Source organism: Medicago sativa, chromosome 6, assembly GCF_051527215.1.
Source record: "Medicago sativa cultivar Bolivia chromosome 6, Bolivia_mono, whole genome shotgun sequence".
Lineage (NCBI taxonomy): Eukaryota > Viridiplantae > Streptophyta > Magnoliopsida > Fabales > Fabaceae > Medicago > Medicago sativa.
The window spans coordinates 10,556,621-10,570,836 of NC_140754.1; the positions used below are offsets into that span (position 1 = coordinate 10,556,621).

The window sequence follows — 14,216 nt, forward strand, 5'->3', positions numbered from 1 at the left end:
CGAAAGGACGTTATGCCTCAATTAATCATATTTTCGCATAGCATGACTGTGCAATGATCATATAATTATTTCTCTATACACCAATGTGAACACAAAGACCAAGTGTTACACTTACACCATTGTTTCAATATAAAGAATCTATCTATTCTACTCATTGTTGAACTGTTGAGTCTACACCTTGTGAATCTGCATCAGTAAAAATCAATCATTGGTATTTTAAGTTTTAACCCCTAGCTCATGATTTGTTAGGCATGTGAATATAAAAATTAAACAATATTGATTTTTTTTTTACTCTATAAAATGATTAGATCACTATGATTGGATGTGTCTGAACAAGGCATTAGAAGCGTAGGATATATATATATATATATCAATGACTGGGAATAAAAAAATCGGTCAACGGGATAGAATGGTCCATAATTAATCAAATAGGGTCCCCGCCCTACACCCACTCTCACTAATAATTAATTCATTCATTCAGCTTCATCCATTCAGACAGCACACCACTGCCTAACAACAATTAATTCATTTTCATCTCATCCATGTCTTCCTCTTATTTCCCACAATTTACAGGTAAACATATATTACTCAAAATCTCTTATCATTATTATTTTTTCAAGTTATCCAAATTATTTTTACTGTGCTACATGAATTAATTCTTCATTTTCAATTGATTATGATAGATTTGTCGGAAACATCATCTCAGTTGAGTAAAAAAATATATAAAGAAGTGTTCTTAAGTTTCAGAGGGGAAGATACTCGCGCTTCATTCACTTCACATCTCTATGCTTCACTTCAAAGTGTTGGAATAACCGTTTTTAGGGACGATGATTCGCTTCAAAGAGGAGATCGAATTTCAGCATCCTTACATGAAGCAATCGAACAGTCTAGAATTTCTATTATTGTTTTCTCAAAAAATTATGCAGATTCGCGATGGTGTTTGAATGAGTTGGATAAAATAATGAAATGTCACAGAACTATAGGGCAAGTGGTTTTGCCTGTGTTCTTTGATGTTGATCCGTCTGAAGTTCGTCATCAAAAAGGTGCTTTTGGAGATGCTTTTCTAAATCTTTTGAATAAAATGTCTAAGGAGGTAGAAGAGTCGTCGAATTCAAATTTGAAGTTTGATTGGGCAAAGTGCATTCATGGAAATTCGAAATTTATGACTGATTGGGGAAACTCTGTTCGTGAGATTATAGAGCCGAGATGGAGAGCAGCACTTCGTGAGGCCGCTGGCCTTGCAGGGTTCATAGTCTTCAATTCCAGGTAACTTTATTCCACACTTATTATTGCTTTGAAATTTTATTATTAGTTTTTAAAAAACTTGTCAATTCCCAAAACGTATCTTATTTTAACCAAACAATTGAGATCAAATGGTTAATGAGCTTCATCAAAAGGTGAATTGTTCAGAGTTTGATTCATGGGTGGATCAATTCTTGGCCAGGGCTCCTTTTCTTTAAGAACCGAAAGGTTGACACAAAAAAAATATTGTATCTTATTTTGCTGTTTCAAAAACTAAAAAAATAAAAACCGATAATACTTGTTTTAAAATCCAGTTTTTGTCTGAACTAAAAAAAATATAAAACACAAACAAACAAGCCCTAACATTCTGTTTCTCCACGTCTTGAGATCGACATACAAGAATTTTAGTGAAATTCACAATAACCTAATGTTGTCTCCAAAATAACAGTTGGGATTTTCATATTATATAGGAAGTCGAATGCTAATAGAAATAATTAATTTTTCTTCGTAGTGTTTAATTCATTTTATATTAAGAGTATATAGCTTTGTTTGACCAATGCTATCGAACAACGTTGTCAGACACATTGCAATTTTAATAAGCACTTCAGCTCACACATTCACATCCACCTATAGTTTTCTTACTGAAATATCACCTATATTTTTGTTTACCTTTTGTAGGAATGAAAGTGAGGCTATAAATCACATTGTTGAAAACGTGATACGTTTGCTTGACAAAACAGATTTGTTTATTGCTAATAATCCAGTGGGAGTTGAGTCTCGTGTGGAAGATATGATTCAATGGCTAGACCAAGATATTGAACAATCAGATGATGTTCTACTACTAGGGATGTGGGGTATGGGAGGCGTTGGCAAAACAACAATTGCGAAAGCCATTTACAACAAAATTGGCCGCAATTTTGAAGGTAGGAGCTTCCTTGCAAATATCAGGGAAGTTTGGGAGCAAAATGTTGGACAAGTGGAATTACAAGAACAACTTCTCTTTGATATTAACAAAGAAATGAAAACTAAGATACAAAACATTGAGTCGGGAAAAAATATATTAAAGGATAGACTCTGCCATAAAAGAGTGCTAATCGTACTTGATGATGTGAATTCATTGGACCAACTGAATGCTTTGTGTGGAAGTCGTAAATGGTTTGGTTCACGAAGTAGAATAATCATCACAACCAGAGATAGACATATACTCAGTGGGAATAGAGTTGACAAGGTTTTCCAAATGAAACACATGAATGAAGACGAATCAGTTGAGCTATTTAGTTGGCATGCATTCAAGCAAGCAACTCCTCTAAAAGATTTTGCTGGAATTTCTAGAAAAGTTATTGAGTATTCTGGGGGATTGCCTTTAGCTTTGGAAGTCCTTGGGTCATATTTGTTTGAGAGGAGAGTAACCGAGTGGTTGTGTGTATTGGAGAAACTAAAAAAAATTCCAAATGATCAAGTACAAAAGAAGTTAAAAATAAGCTATGATGCCTTAAATGATGCAACAGAGAAAGAAATATTTCTTGACATAGCTTGTTTCTTTATTGGGATGGACCGAAATGATGTTACACTTATATTAGATGGATGTGGACTTTTTGCTGAAATTGGAATAAGTATACTTGTTGAGCGAAGCCTTGTAACTATTGATGATAAGAACAAACTTGGAATGCATGATTTGTTGCGAGACATGGGAAGAGAAATCATTCGTGAGAAATCACCTGAGGATCTTGAGGAGCGTTGCAGGTTGTGGTGTCATGAGGATGTGCTTCATGTATTATCTGAAGGAACTGTAAGAACTTCTGCTTAACTTTGAAAATTATTTTGGTTGTCAATCGATTTGGTATTTCCTCGCCTTTAGCTAGTAACTAATGACAGGATTTAATACAAGTTTATCTGCCTTGTTTCTTTAAGCTTTGCATGTTTTTCTTTTTGTTTTTAAGGGAACAAAAACTATCAAGGGGCTGTCTTTGAAGTTGCCAAGAGCCAATGAAAAATGTTTTAGTACTAAAGCATTCAAGAAGATGAAGAGCCTCAGATTGCTTCAACTTGCTGGGGTAAAACTTGATGGAGATTTTGAATATCTTTCGAGAAGTCTGAGATGGTTGTCTTGGAATGGATTTTCTTCAACACATATACCTACAAACTTTTATAGAGAAAAATTAGTTTCCATCGAGTTAGAGAATAGCAATGTTAAACTTATGTGGAAAGATGACCAGGTATTAATTTTGCTATTTGTTCTTTCAAGTCATGACTTGTTATCACTTTTCAAACTGGAATGTTACTTTAATATTTCATTTTTATTGCTACCAATTTCTCAAATCTTATAAGTACTTCGGTGAAACTTTTCTAAATACTCATGGGTTAAGGCTATTGTTCTTTATTCACCAAACAAAAAAATAGCATAATGTTCTTTTGTTATGATATATTTAGTGTTTGTCAATTTAGCCTTGAAAGAGAATCATTGAATAACAAATGTAAAATAATTTAAATATTGGTATTTGAGTAAATGACGCTGCATTATTTTAAAAGTTTTACTTTTCACTTTCAAGGTTAGTGAGACATTGTTATTGCTGCCATTTATTTTTCAATGTGTCTTCCTTAAGTTTCCCTTTGACATGTTTGTTCCTGCAGATGATGGAAAAGCTGAAAATTCTAAATCTTAGTCATTCTCATTGTCTGTCACACACTCCTGACTTTTCATACTTGCCTAATCTTGAAAAACTGGTACTCAAAGATTGTCCAATGTTGTCTGAAGTTTCTCCTAGCATTGGATATCTCAGTGAAATTCTTCTAATAGATTTGGAAGATTGTGTTAGCCTTCGTAGCCTTCCAAGAAGCATCTATAAGTTGAAATCTCTGAAAACTCTCATTCTTTCAGGATGTTTAATGATTGACATATTGGAAGAAGACTTTGAACAAATGGATTCTTTAACTACTCTGCTTGCAAATAACACTGCAATAAAAAGAGTACCCTTTTCAGTAGTTAGGTCAAAAAGCATTGGATACATCTCTTTGTGCGGCTATGAAGGATTTTCACGTGATGTGTTTCCATGTATCATTCAGTCTTGGATGTCACCAACAAATAATCTCCCACCCCTATTTCAAACATCTAATATCATGTCATCTCTTGTTCCTTTAGATGTACCAAGCTGTAGTTCCCATGAACTATCTTCTTTTGCTAATCACCTTCCAGGGCTTCGAAGTCTTTGGGTGGATTGCACCTCCCAAGATCAACTGTCTCTAGATGCAAAAACAATTTTGGATGCTTTATATGCTACACTTTCTAAGGAATTGGAATCAACAGCAACTACATCACAAGTACCAAATATTACTGCATCCACATTAATTCAATGCTGCGGTGAAGTGCATGTTTCAGGATCAAAACATTCATTCAAGTCTCTTTTAATTAAAATGGGAATTAACTGCCAAATAACCAATATTCTGAAAGAGAAGATTCTACAGGTTTGACATACCCCCCCCCCCCCCCGTCTCGACTTTCTATGTTTTCCTGTGTGTATTGCCGCCTCATACATTTGAATATGTTGCAAGTTCAACCTGAAAGGCTAGCTTTTTAGCTGGTTAATCGTAACTTAAATTCCTTTTATCTTCAGAATTACGTACACTGCATGTGGTATAAGTTTTCAAAAGTAAAAATGTAACTTATATTTGAGTCAGAATTTTATATTAATTTTCTATTTTAAGGTCCAACTATTTGTACAAAATGTCTAAATATTAACATTTAACAATCATTTTCAACGTATATTAGTAATAAAAGTAATTTTATTTTTATAAAAGTCTATGCACTAATGGAGTTAAGTCTAGCCGAATAGGTTAAACTGTCACAACATGAAGAACTAAAATTAGAGAGATACTCACATTTATGTACTAACCTTGAATTAAATTACTTTCAATCGAGAAAACATATGAAAAGATTCTTAATTTTTATGTAAGTCTCCCTCGACACATTTAAAAATCTCAATATAAAACTTGCTTTAGGCCCGCAAATGTATTGGTCCGGCCCTGTTGTCATTCTTGCGCATCACAGTCTTTAAACATTTTAATTGTTTCTTTAAAAAAAAAACGATTTAATTGTTAAATTAAATGCTAAAAGTGATTGGACCATGGTGGCGAAGTCTAGCAATTGGATCATTCTAACCGTCACCTTGTTTTTATGAAGAAAAAAAACGTTGTAAAACTACGTTGTTTTTATCACTATTGTTATCTTCCCTCACTGCTGTTATTTTGCTTGGTATGTATCTTTGGTACATACAGTCTGTTTTATGCATCCAAGCAAATATTTCGGCGTAACTTAAAAAATATTTAGCATGCAAAATATGATTAATTACCATATGAGAAAAATTATATTTTTATTTGTTAGATAAATGATAAGGTGATAATAATATACTTGTCAATTAAATTTTGAGTCTATCTTTTTACTTTCACAGAATATGGATGTCAATGGGACTTGTGGTTGTTTCCTCCCTGGTGATAGTTATCCAAACTGGCTAACCTTTAGTTCAAAAGGTTCTTCCGTAACTTTTGAAGTCCCTCAAGTGAAAGGGCGTAGGTTGAAGATGATGATGTGCATTGTCTATTCTTTAACCCCGGATAACATAACAACGGATGGCCTTAAAAACGTATTAGTGAAAAATTATACAAAGGCCACTATTCAGCTCTACAAGAGAGAGGCATTAGTCTCCTTTGAAGAAGAGGAAGGGCAGAGAGTAGTATCAAGTATGGATCCTGGAAACAAAGTGGAGGTCGTCATTGTTTTTGAGAACAATTTTATTGTGAAGAAGACATCCGTTTATCTTGTATATGATAAACCGATTGGGAAAAAATGGGAGGTATATCATTTACCAGATTTGAATGTCATTGCTAGTAGTGGTGATGAAAATGAATGCATGGGCAAGAGGATCTCTACTCGACAGGAGCCTGCTGATGATTTCAATCAGAACAGAAAGAAGAAAAATCGAGTGGAATAAATCAATGAAAAATGGCAAAACAATAGTTGGGTAAAAATCAATTTTCCAGAATATCTACGTTTTGTTAGGCGATTCTAATTGTATTACTGACTTTGGATTCTCAGGTGATAAAGTAAAAGTTGATTTTCCTTCATAGCAAACAAACAATAAAGGGTTTCTTACTTTCGTCCCAACATAATATTCTCTAATTCCTTCAAAAAAAATAAAAATCTCTAATAAAAAACAAAATGAATACATTTGTTTTTTTCTTTTTAAGGAAAATTTTAATTAATACATTTGTATTTCCCTCAAATAAAAAAATAAACATTTGTATTTAACTAATATAATATTTTTTTTAATTTAATTAATTTACAAATAAGTACAAATATCTATTGATATCTACAAGTATGAATACCATTACTATCGCCAATGTATTTAGTAATTAACTAGTAAAAGATCAGTGTGACGCACACGAGTCTCATACCATCGCGATAATGATATAAAACAAATAATTATATTAGTATTAATGTGAAATATTTAAATATATTAAATGAAAATGATCAACACTAGTGTAACGTTTCTAATAAGTATTTTTTCTTTTATATGCAAATTAAAATTCATAAATTACTAGCACCGCGTATGTTGTGAATTTTATTTGTTTATATCTGCGAAAGCAAATTTTTATATATCAATATGAGAAAGTTGATATGATAAAATTTTGAAAACACGTGATTATATTCAAAATATCAAATTAGTGGTGTTTTTCTAAAAGAATTCAAAATGTCAAAATCATTGATTTCTGTATAAAATAATACTCCCTCCGGTCCTATTTATAAGAAACATTTAACTTTTTTGATTCATTGCATAAATAATGTATTTGGTTTACATTCTAGACAATATACATCAATTACTCAATGAATCTAAAAAGTCAAATTTTTCTTATAAATAGGACCGGATGGAGTATCTAATTGTTCCACTTTTTTGTGACACAAAAACAAATTGCTCCTCTATCTACTAATCTACTATAACCCTTTTTTTTTTTAAATAAGTTTGTTATCGATTTTTAAGAATCTTGTATTGCAAATGACCATGTAACCTATTAAATTAAGGACATTAAAAAATGGGTTAATAGGCCTTTACCTCTCTGTAATATAGATCACTTTTGGTTTTGCCCCCTGCAAAAAAAAAATTGGATTCGGTCCTTGTAAAATTTTTTTGTTTTGGAAAACCCCCCTAGCCCAGCTGAGTGTACATTTTTGCTGATGTAGCATGCTGCGTCGCCTTTGTCGGATGACGTGGCGCGCTGACTGTATAATTATTTTTTTATTTTTTTTATGGGGTACACGTGGCATTTATGATTTTTTTTTTAAAAATTAAAAAAATTCTGGAAAAATGAAAAATAATGAAAAGATAAAAAAAAGAACGGAAAAATTAATAAAAATGATTAAAAAAACTTAAAAAACAAAAATAATTATGGAAAATTTAATAAAAAAATCTGGTATAATGAAAAATAATGAAATAATCAAGAAAATTTAATAAAAAAATCTGGGAAAATTTAAAAAATCTGGTAAAATCTAGAAAATTTAATAAAAAAAATCTGGAGAAATTTAAAAAATGAAAAAATTAATATATATCAAAATTTACAAAAAAATTAAAAAAAAATCTGAATCAAATTAAAATTATAAAAAATTGAAAATATATTATTATATAATTATTTTGATTTTGAAAATTAATTTCTAGAATTTTATTTTATTCGAAAATATAATCTAGATGAATAACAGGATACAATTGACATTGATTGACACCGGTATATAAGTCATGTTATACTATTGAATAACAAGCCCTTAATTCTACTCTTCATGATCTAATGTTATGTTTTTTTAATTATGAAAATACTTTCCAATATTTTGATTTTTTTTATAAAAAATAAAAAAAACAAACTTTTAAATTTCGAAAGAAAAATCTGAACTTTCATGTTTAATTCTATTCTTATTATATTTATAAATTTCAAAATATTTTGAGTTCCTGAATTTTTCATTTTTTTATAAAATAAAACTTCTTACTTTCGAAAAAAAATATGAATTTTTTTCATTTTTCAAGAATTTTTTAATTTTTCCGCTATTGAAAATAATATGGAAATATGAACTTTTTCATTTTTTTTAATTTTTCCAGATTTTATTTTATTAAATTTTCTAGATTTTTTTCATTTTACCAGATTTTTTAATTTTCCAGATTTTTTTTACTAAATTTTCTAGATTTTTTCATTTTTATTAATTTTTCCATAATTATTTTCGTTTTTTAATCATTTTTATTAATATTTTAATTTTTCAAGAATTTATTTCATTTTTTTGTAATATTTTTTCGTTTTTTTAAATTTTTTTAATAATTTTTTTAAAAAAAAATCATAAATGGCACGTGTACCCCATAAAAAAATAAAAAATTATACAGTCAGCGCACCACGTCATCCGACAAAGGTGAGGCAACATGCCACATCAGCAAAAATATACAGTCAGCTGACCTAGAGGGGTTTTCGAAAACAATTTTTTTTTTACAAGGACCGAATCCAAAAAAATAATTTACAGGGACAAAACCAAAAGTGGCCTATATTACAGGGGGGTAAAGGCCTATTAACCTTTAAAAAATTGACCATAGATTAGTAAAATTGTTGAACAATAATTTTAATATAGTATTAGTAGACTAGTTTTTTAGTTGAAAGAATAGTATTAGTAGATAGATAATCAGTCCCCGTGAATTTAATTCAGTTGATAAGGACAATGCATAATATATTGAAGGTGCAATGTTCAAATTCCAGACACCACACCAAACCAAAAAAAGATTGATAATCAAAAGTTGAACTAAGGTACTCTCTCCGTCCCGGATTAACTGACCCATTTTCTAAAAAAAATGTCCCAAAATAACTGACTCATTTCAATTTTCAATACAACTTTCATCATTCCCAATACAATATACTCCTTTTATCATTCCCAATACAATATATTTCATTTTCCCCTTTATTTATAGATTTTTCTTAATATGTGTGAAAAACAAAATTGTGTCAATTAAATTGGGACGGAGCTAGTAGTATTTTTGAAGTTGAGATTATGATGTCCACCGCAAATGTTGACCCAAGCCAAGACACTAAACCTGACTACTTTAAGTTCGCACGTACAACTACTTGTCACTCTCCATTATTTTTTGAGTGGACCACATGTATCCATTAGCTTCTTTTTTTTTTTTGACAAAATATCCATTAACTCTTCTTGTAAGTATGTAATCATTAGTCGTCTTTGGAAAAGCCTTAACATCATAAATTACATGTATAAACTAAAAAAAATTCCTTAGGTTGCTGGTTTATACTTTCTTTCAATTTTAAATATAAAAAAAGATTTTTCTTTTTTTAGATTTATTCAATAAATAATGTATTTTTTTTTGAACAAATCAAAATGGAATATATTGCACAAAAGTAGAGTGAATCACCCCGCACAAGGTGTGCTAAAGTGATGAGACACCCAAAGTCTGTTACAAACCAGATGCACCAAACAAGAATGCCACCACCAAAAAAAGAAAAAAATAGGCTAATTACATGACACCCATACAAAGGAGTGGGTATCTCCACCAATCATGAAAACCAAACGCAATAGGGACTGAATGCGAAGAAAGCCACAAAAAGGAAGTTTGCTTCACTTTATCAACAATACTGAAAGGATCAAGAACCGCATTTTTGAAGACGCAGTTGTTTCTTTCCTTCCAAATTGCCCAGCTACAAGCCAACCAAATGACCTTAAGATAATAATGAGTACATTGCGGTAAACCTGCCAATTGAATAAAATGAACATAATGATATGTGACTGATCCAGACATAACATAATGGACACCAAGCCATTGATAAACCAAAACCCAAACACTACCAAAAAAGTCACAACCCCTGAAAAGATGATCCGTCGATTCAACAGATCCACAACCACTAGTACAAACATTGTCAATAGATTGAAGGACTTGTCGACGCACTAAATTCAAACGAGTTGGGATTCTATCTTGAAGTAAACGCCAAGCAAACAACGAGACTTTAGCAGGGACTTGTTTATGCCAAACATCATAAACAACTCCAACAAGACTATGTGCCTCTAAAGTGGTTAGGAACCGATAAGCTCCACTAACTGAATAGCCATGGTTCGGCTCAAGTTGCCACCTCCAACGATCCTGAATATTATCCTGCAAAACCACATTAGATAACAAAGCAGCACACTCCCTCACACTATCCTCCTCCCAAGCCAATAAACGACGCCTCCACACCCTCCCACCACCATCCCCCACCCGCCCCTCTCTCACCATTTCCTCCACCGAACACTCTTTATGAACTGCCAAATCAAACAGCCTACTGAACTGAAGTTTTAAAGGAACTCCACCCAGCCAGTTGTCCGTCCAAAAAAGAGTATCTCGCCCATTACCTACCACTCGCCTTATGTTGTTATCAAACCAACCAACACCACCCTCCCCACTCCCTTCTCTCACTTTACAAATCGACCTCCACCACCTAGAATCAAACCGGCCTCCTTCCTTAATACGACCCCCCACTTCCCCATACTGAGCCTTTAGAACCCGATACCACAACCCATCCTTATCAACCAACAACCTCCCGCACCACTTTCCTAATAAAGACAAGTTAAAATCTCCTATCCTCTGAACCCCCAAACCACCTTTATTCATAGGCAAACAAATAGAATTCCAATTTACCCAAGCAATTTTATTAGAGACCTCACACCCACCCCAAAAAAAAATTTTAAACAAAGATTCGATAGAGGAGATAATACCTGTAGGAGCCTTGAAAAAGGAAAGAAAGTAAACCGGAAGAGAGGACATGACAGATTTCAGAAGAACCAGTCGACCACCGAAAGATAAAAACTTATGATTCCAAGCCGCCAATCTAGAAGATATACTGTGAAGAACAGGTTTCCAAAAACTCAATTTTGAAGCATCTCCACCAATAGGTAATCCCAAGTAAACAAAAGGAATCGTGCCAGTATTACAACTCAAAACAGAAGCAGCCTCTGATAACCAAGATGAAGGAATATTAACTCCCGTCAACAAACTTTTATTATAATTTACTTTCAGCCCAGACACCTCCTCAAAAAGTAACAAAACAGCCCGGATGGTACGCACATTCGACCAACTTTTTTCACCAAGAATAAGAGTATCATCAGCAAATTGTAAATGAGACAAACTAACCTCCCTGTGGGGTCCCACACCATACGCATCATAAATATTATTTGACATCGAAGCCTTCATCAAAACATCAAAGCCTTCTGCCGCCAATAAGAATAAAAAAGGTGAAAGGGGATCCCCTTGCCGAAGACCCCTTTGAATAGGGAACTCTTCAGTCGGGCACCCGTTTACAAGGACCGCCGCTTTAGCCGTTCCAACACACTCCATTATCCATTTCCTCCAAAGTGTTGGAAAATTCATTTGAACCATCACCGCATTTAAATAATTATGATCAATGGAATCGTAAGCCTTTTCGAAATCCACCTTAAACAATAATAGCTCCTTGTTTAACCGTTTTGCCTCATCAACTACCTCATTCTCAATAAGAATACCATCGAGAATCTGTTTCCCACGAACAAAGGCAGACTGTGCATCTGACACCGCAAAGTCCAAAACAGAGCGAAGCCTGTTAGCAAGAACCTTTGCCAACACCTTATACATGCAACCAACCAGAGAAATAAGACGAAAATCTGCTAGCCGTTGAGGACTAACAACCTTCGGAATCAAAGCAATAAACGTCGAGTTAACACCCTTCGTTAATTTCCCATTCCTATGGAACTCTACCAAAAATCTCATGAAATCATCTTTCAGCTCAATCCAAAAATCCTTAATAAAGCCAACATTAATGCCATCAGGTCCAGGACTTTTAAAACTGTCACAGTCCCAAACCGCCTGTTTAACCTCTTCTAGAGTGAAAGGTCGAACCAAAATACCTGCCTGAGCATGAGTCAATTTGCGAAAATTCAGCCCCTGGATTCCTGGCCGCACAATATCAGAAACTCTATAATGATTTGCAAAGTGATTAAACACAGCTGATCGAATATGTTGAACACCCTCCACAAGAACACCATCCACTTGAATCAAATGTAAAGAATTCATACGTTGCCTTTTTGACATCATAGAATGGAAAAATTTTGAATTAGCATCACCTTCCTTGATCCAATTCATCCTCGCCTTATGCCAATTCATACTAGTATGCACTCGAGACAAAGAATGCAAAGTAACTGACAACTCGCGAATCTCCAACAGTTCCTCCTCAAGCAACTCGGTCTCCTCCCCTTTAGAGTCTAGAGAAGAAATTCTATTTTTTACATCCACAATCTTGCCTTCAATATTCTTAGTATGCCTTTGGTGCCACTCCTTTAGACAAACTTTGATCATTTTAAGTTTCATTTTCAGCACATGTCCGCCCCATCCCTCCAGCCTAAAGGTATTTAATTTTTCACGAACAAAATCAACGTAACCAGCATAATCCGCCCAACACTTCATCAGCCGCAACGGTCGAGGACCCCAATTTTCCTCATCAATAAATAAAACCAACGGAACATGATCGGGCAGCCCACGCTGAAGGGCAACCTGAATACAATTTGGCCAAGATTCACACCGTTTAGCAGATACCAAAAATCTATCCAACCTGTTCATCGAAACCCCATCTCCACGATACCAAGTAAATAGTCTACCACAAAGTGGCAAATCTATCAAGAAGCTATCGTCAATCAAATTATTAAAGTTGTCAGCATCCACCTGTCTAAAAAGCAAGTTTCTACCTCTTCTTTCCTCCGGCGTTCTAACAGAATTAAAGTCCCCACATACACAGACATTCGCATCGCCACAACCAATAATAAAATGATGCAAACTCAGCCAAAGATCTTGCTTCGCAGATAAATCACAGGGTGCATAAACATTTACTAAAACAAATGTGTGGCCAGATAAACGATCCCTTCCTTTAATAACTAGGACATGTCTGAAACTAATAGTGCACCAAACCTCCACCATCGACGTATCCCACATAATTAACAAACCTCCAGAAGCACCGACAGAAGCTTGATAAGAATACCCACAACCATCACTACCCCACAAAGATTTAATAATAAATGCATCAACCAAATTCAGTTTTGTTTCTTGCAAACACACCACAAAAGGCCGCCTAACACAAATAAGACGACGCACTTCTTCTCGCTTCTCACCACCACCCAACCCCTGAACATTATAAGAAATAATTTTCATCTCCACCCCCAACCAGCCCCTTCTCCACCTCAACCTACTCTCCTTCATTACCCTCCCCACCGTCCCCCACAACAGCCCCTTGCAACACACTCCCCGACGCCCTCAACTCCCTTCTACCCTCCCTCGTCATCAAGTTAAAAGATTTATTAACACCACCCTCAAAACACACACCCAAAGTCTTGCCTATCCCCCTCGCATCAGCTGCCACATCCTCCTTTTTATCATGCAAAACAACCCAGTGCTCCAACTCTTTATTAACCGACGCGTTAGACAAAATAGGAGAAGAAGATGAAGATTTAACCAAGTCTTTTGACACTGTAGACCTGATTCATTTCTTTCTTTGTTGTTTCTTTAAAACCTTCAGAATTTCCTTCCTTTCTATCGACGGTAAATGAGCTATTTTTTTTATAAACCCAGCTGTATGCTTAAGAGAAACAGCAGCCTTAAGCTTCTTTTTTGACTTGCCAGATGCTTTAGAAAGCGAAGCATTGGCCTGCCCCTGCTGAACCGAGCTAGCAGCAACATAACCGGGACCAAGATGGGTGTCCCGATCCTTAACCAAGTTCATGTTCTCAAGCACAGGCTGTTTGTTAAAAGCCACCGAATTCTGAACCTGTTTCACAGACCCAGCCTCACTTGCATTCAACAATTTAGTTTCCACATCAAACAGCTTTTTCTCGTGGCCATCAGTGTCATTCCTCCAAGCAACATTTAAATCATTCACCAAGTCATCCATGTTAC

The 14,216-nt window shown here is 34.2% G+C and overlaps 1 protein-coding gene across 1 annotated transcript; it reads left to right on the forward strand.

Annotated features, from left to right (window-relative positions):
* Positions 1-475: 475 nt before the first annotated feature.
* LOC146912747 (disease resistance protein RUN1-like) lies at positions 476-6,378 on the forward strand. The gene is made up of 6 exons (XM_085722239.1): positions 476-573; positions 684-1,266; positions 1,921-3,031; positions 3,183-3,458; positions 3,874-4,704; positions 5,688-6,378. Exons 1-6 carry the CDS (start codon positions 543-545, stop codon positions 6,225-6,227), a joined length of 3,372 nt encoding a protein of 1,123 aa, XP_085578365.1. The 5' UTR covers positions 476-542; the 3' UTR covers positions 6,228-6,378.
* Positions 6,379-14,216: the final 7,838 nt, after the last annotated feature.

Coding starts and splice junctions, on each gene's coding strand:
- LOC146912747 (XM_085722239.1), top strand. CDS start 543: ATGTCTTCCTCTTATTTCCCACAATTTACAG. Junction 1,267..1,920: donor TTCATAGTCTTCAATTCCAG/GTAACTTTATTC, acceptor TACCTTTTGTAG/GAATGAAAGTGAGGCTATAA. Junction 3,459..3,873: donor TTATGTGGAAAGATGACCAG/GTATTAATTTTG, acceptor TTGTTCCTGCAG/ATGATGGAAAAGCTGAAAAT.